The 5,243-nt window shown below is 32.9% G+C and overlaps 2 protein-coding genes across 2 annotated transcripts; one reads left to right on the plus strand and one right to left on the minus strand.

Moving 5' to 3' along the window:
- The first annotated feature begins 226 nt into the window (after nucleotides 1–226).
- On the plus strand, nucleotides 227–1,717 carry LOC125057205 (RNA-binding region-containing protein 3-like). Its single transcript, XM_047660727.1, has one exon. It carries the CDS (start codon nucleotides 343–345, stop codon nucleotides 1,642–1,644), a length of 1,302 nt encoding a protein of 433 aa, XP_047516683.1. The 5' UTR covers nucleotides 227–342; the 3' UTR covers nucleotides 1,645–1,717.
- Nucleotides 1,575–3,985, minus strand: LOC125057204 (nucleolar protein 11). Its single transcript, XM_047660726.1, has 4 exons — nucleotides 3,734–3,985; nucleotides 3,494–3,658; nucleotides 3,046–3,424; nucleotides 1,575–2,790 (listed from the first exon to the last, which is right to left on the minus strand). The coding sequence occupies exons 1-4, from the start codon at nucleotides 3,863–3,865 to the stop codon at nucleotides 1,724–1,726; spliced, it is 1,743 nt and encodes a 580-aa protein (XP_047516682.1). The 5' UTR covers nucleotides 3,866–3,985; the 3' UTR covers nucleotides 1,575–1,723.
- Nucleotides 3,986–5,243: the final 1,258 nt, after the last annotated feature.

Consider the following 5,243-nt stretch of genomic DNA (forward strand, 5'->3'; position numbering starts at 1 on the left):
GAACGGATGGCGTAGTCCTGCTCTTTCGTGAATTTTGTAAACGTTGTTGACATTCATAAGCATGCTCTAAGAAGCATCTAAATTGAATAAACGTATTTTGATTTGATTTGACTTCTAGTGACTTTTTAACCTTCGGTCTAGCGACATTTGCTTTAATCGAGCTGGCAACACTGGTATTTTATTTCTCCCAAGTCCCATACAAAGTTGATCTTCCCTGATTCCTCAAGTAAACACTCAAGTCAGCAGTCAGCACTCAGCACCCTCCACAAAATTGAAAATTCTGATTTTTCTGTACAGTGGCCAGTGTAGTGTACATTATTCAAAAGCGCAGAAGCGAAAAGTATGTCTAAAACTCTTGTTATAAAACATCTTCCAACAAATTTATCTTTTCAAGAAAAAGAACGACTTTTAAAGCATTTTGGAGCTGAAAATGTTTGGGAAACTGTAAAGAAACCTTTAGTGGTATTTGCGTCTTTTTCTACGAAAGAAGAAGCCGAATCAGTATTACGTAGATTGCATCAATTGGAAATAGCAAAAAGACGCCTCATTGTAGAGTATTCATACGAAAAAGAATCTTATTTATATCATAGAAAATCAGTAGGAGAATCATCTATAACAACACACAAAATTAGAGATTTTTTACGAGAATTAAATGCATGGAATCCATCTGTTGACTTTTATCAGCCTCCACCTGCACATCTTAGTTACAAATATTCTTGTTTGGACCCAAAAATAGCTGTGAATATTATATTTTCAATGTTCAATCATAAACCATTCTACATTCAAGTTATCCATCTAATGAATAAAATGTGCATCGATACCCCTTTCAGTGATAGTCCAGAAGCTATTACTTTTTTTAGAGAAACATTTCATGAACTTTTTTTTAAAGACATTATATTTCCCCCACATGAAAAACTTAGTGAATCAGAATCAGAAATTGAGTCTGGTGAGGAAAGTGACAGAACTTATCAATCCACACCTACCTTCGTAAAGCGCCTCCACACATTGAAAAAGCCTTTAAAGAGAAAGCACTCTACACCTGTGTTATTTGCTCCTTATAAACCAAATGTTAAAAAAAAACACATCAACCAGGCAGAGGTATTTGATGTTGTGACACCTGTTACTGAAGGTAAAAAAATATCTGTAGTTATTCATAAAGATATTCCACAGAAATCACTGGAAAAGCCTGAGGTAGTGGGTAAACTAGGATTATTTGAAAAAAAAATTATACCTTCAGAGCAACCTTCAGAAGCTATTGAAGAAGAGCAACCTACGATTACACGAAAAGAGCTTTTAAAGAATAGAATCTCTTATAATGATATGAAATTACTTCCAGTATATAAAAATTATACTCCTGGGCAACCATCAATGAGGCTCTACATAAAAAATTTAGCTAAGACAGTAAAAGAACAAGATGTTATAAGGATATATAGGCAATACATTGAGAATTTATCAGAGGAGAACCAAAATGGCTTTGATGTTAGAGTGATGCAAGAAGGAAGAATGAAAGGACAAGGTTTTGTTACATTTCCATGTATAAAGATAGCAGAAACTGCACTAAATGAAACAAATGGTTTTATTCTACAAGATAAGCCTATGGTGGTCCAATTTGCACGAGTAGCTAATAAGAAAACCATAGACTAACTTAATTTAATTATTTTAAGTTTTAATATTATTTGTATAATATTGTCTATAAAATAAAAAAATATGAACTTCATTTTTTTTATATATTTAACAAGTCAATAACATAAGATGAAGTTGTTTTCTGCTCGGAAATAGGAGTACCATGCAGCATCTTGCCTAACAATGGCATAACATTATCAATCAATTGCATGTCATGAATAAGGCTCTCAACAATTTTTTGTATCTTCTGTAGCACATAGGTAACCTTTGGATCATTTGTCATCAAAAACTGTTGATAAAATGTGTCCAACAGAAGTATACACCAGTCATATATCTTACTTTCACGCTCCATATCTAGCTCCGTATCCATTATAAGATGAGCAATAAAACTAATCAATAAAAGAGCATCATCCAGTGATAATAATTGCCTCAAGTGTGGTATTATTAGTGCATCACTAAAAGGTATTTGAAGGAGATACTTGAGCAAATCACCCTTTTTATTTTTTTTATAACAATCACTTAAACATAATATCCTTATTTCTTCATCATTAGTTACATCAATGTCATTTGAATTAAGCGTTGATACTGTATAGACAATGAGAGACACTATTACTGACTCGGGTATATCTGTAAACTGGATTAGTGTTTTATACAGTGCTTCAAAATCATCTTGTTCTATCAAGGCTGACATAATTTGTGAACATACAGTTCTTTCTGCCAAACCCTTCAGCCATAGATGTTTAATGTCACTTCCAATTACCAAATCAGATTTCCCTGATGCATCCCAACTGACAATTTCCATGACATTTTCTGAAATTATGTTATGTGAACCTAGAAGACTAGAAATGTTTCTATCTGTTTCCAGCATGTATGGCAGCATTGCTATGTGGTTTGAACCTTGTAGGATAATTCTATTGTTGAAACTGTAAAGCTTAGCTTCTGTAGTATACATTTTCAATGGATATCTGCATGACCCTACACCTAATACCACATCGTAAGCAACAAGGATTGCACCATCTTCCTCAGTATTACTACCAAACATGATTAAATGGTTCTTTTCCATGCAAGCTATAGACACACTAGATAATGTAGAGATCCAAGGCACAGAAACCATGTTTTTCCAAGATTTGGTTTTAATATCGTAAACAGACAGCTTTGAATCACTCCCTGAAATCCAAAAAAAATATATAAACTAACACAAGATCTTCTAGAACTCTATATAAAAATGATGTGCAAATTTATATAATTATAGAGGAAAAGAGCAAAAGGGTGTTACAAAACAATAACTTTTCTCTGAAAATTGAGATCTTAACAGCTTATTTTGTCTATTTGTATCATACACATACTGTGTCTAACGTAAGCAAGAAAATGCACTATAATATATTTGTGGACACAATAATTTAAGATAAAATTTAAACTTACACAAAAAATAGACTTTATTATTGTTGGTTGAAATTAAGTGACCAACAACATACACATCATCAGATCTTACAACCTTTTCCCTGGTCAGCTTCGCCTTTTCTAGATCTCCCAATTCATCTCGTAGAGGAGAAATAAGAATTTCATATTTTTCCTTTTTTTTATTATTAGTATTCTTGATAACATAACAAATATAATCTTTTTTTTCAATGGTGTATGCACCAACATCAATAATATTTTCGCTGTCTTTAATTATAGGTTTGTGAGCAGACATCAGTCTATTATCAACACCATATGGAAGTGAGGCACAGTTTCCATTTTCAAAAATAATTAGTGATGTTTGCTTTTGCCTCGCTAGAACCTTAAAAATTTTTGCTGAAAACTAAGTTAACCATTAAATTTAGCCTTACTAATTTAAAAAATAAATATTTGTTTTAATATTCCAACATACTTTGTATTTCTTTAGTTTATCCAAGTTTTCACATTCATCTTTCCATGCTTTAATAGTATTTTGGTTGAAGACACCAACATATGACTCTTGTTCATCATCATAAATCACAGCTGAAGTGATATGGTCCTTTGATGTCCAGCCCCCGGTCTGTTTCTGGTCCGATAGCTATTAAATTAAGCAAGGATTTAGTTTAATTATTTAGTTTTCCTTTCATTATATAAAAATACACATTACACTAACCCTGTACTTATTAACAACGTTCCGACCCAACGTAACCACAACAGTTTCGGGTTCTTTATCTTTAGTTACTCCAAGAAAACTATTTTGATCAATTAGTGGACATAGTACGTAATAGCTATAAAATTTAGCCATTTCAGTTATTAAAAAATACACATTTAAATTCACCACAAAAGCGTGGTGATAGCATGGAATATGAATAACTAAACTGGCCAGTGAATAGTTTATACTTTATAGTAGTGATCTGTGATGCTACAAACCTACAGAATTTTCCCACTAAAACCAACTATAAATACCCCTAAATATCAGTGTTGCCAGATTATCTCGGCGACGTACCTCTAGACTAATTTGATTTTCCCCCAGAAATCCCTTAGGATGCCCTCACCAAGCGGCGGTCATTTTGGGATTGTTTGGAAATGAAAGGCATTAAGCAAAGTATCTGTAATAGAAAATGGATCGACAGGTTCAAGTTTTATTCGGTTTTTGGTTACAGAAGATTCTTTGGTTGTTGATTGATTTTGAGATTAATTCTAAGTCACAGAAACAGCTCACAGCTCTCAGAATCAGAAATTGACTTAAACGTGTATCATATCAGGCAAAGACCTAATAAAAAAAATAATATTGGTTGTTTGTAAAGTAGGTTTACGATCGAGATGTTTACGTGATAACGTCTTATTGGTGATATAAATTTTTGGGAAGTAAGGAATTAATGAAGATAACAATTTTTTCAAATTTTAAATTACATCTATCGTTTTATTCACACTTTTGATGAAAAATTTCGGGTGTAAAATGACAAGTTTACTTATTCGACTATGATATACATTTTTCTTCATACATTCACGGAATGACTGGCAGCGCTCGAGATGAGACGGGAGATCGGTCCGTCTCTCTCTCGTTATACCTGCGATCGCGCTCGTGAGGTTTTGGTGTGACACAAGTTTCTGAACATGTCACCCGACTAAAACGATTTTAAAGACGTTATCACGTCAAAATGTGTGCGTGTACTAGTGTACACACGTAAGAAGTGAAACTTCTTTATGACCTTATTTTTGCAGAAATTGGTTAAATAAAGTTAAATTAGATAAAGTTTAACAAAAGGCTTTTATTATCAGAGAGATAGAGACAGACAAATAATACAATTATTTTAATTTGCCTTATTACTACTAATATTATTAAAGAATTTCATTAATTGTAATAGAATTATTACTATCATTGTTATCGTTATTATATATATTTTTTAGTAATGGCTTCGAATCTCTCCGGATCAACCGTGATAGAGATAAGAAAAAGATGGCGCGTAGCGGAATAATGTGACGGTAATTTTTTTTCCAACGCCGATAAAGAAGTTTCGCTTCAAAAATGCGACTCCAAATATCATACACAGCTCAATGTGTTTTTTATATAAATGTTACGCTGTGTGTTAAAATCGGCGTAACATGCTCGTCAAAACTCTGTTCTCCACTTTCAGCGCTAATGTTCACGAGATGGCCGACAGCGAGGACGTGTTGATATC

This window comes from Pieris napi, chromosome 16, assembly GCF_905475465.1.
Source record: "Pieris napi chromosome 16, ilPieNapi1.2, whole genome shotgun sequence".
Taxonomy (NCBI): domain Eukaryota; kingdom Metazoa; phylum Arthropoda; class Insecta; order Lepidoptera; family Pieridae; genus Pieris; species Pieris napi.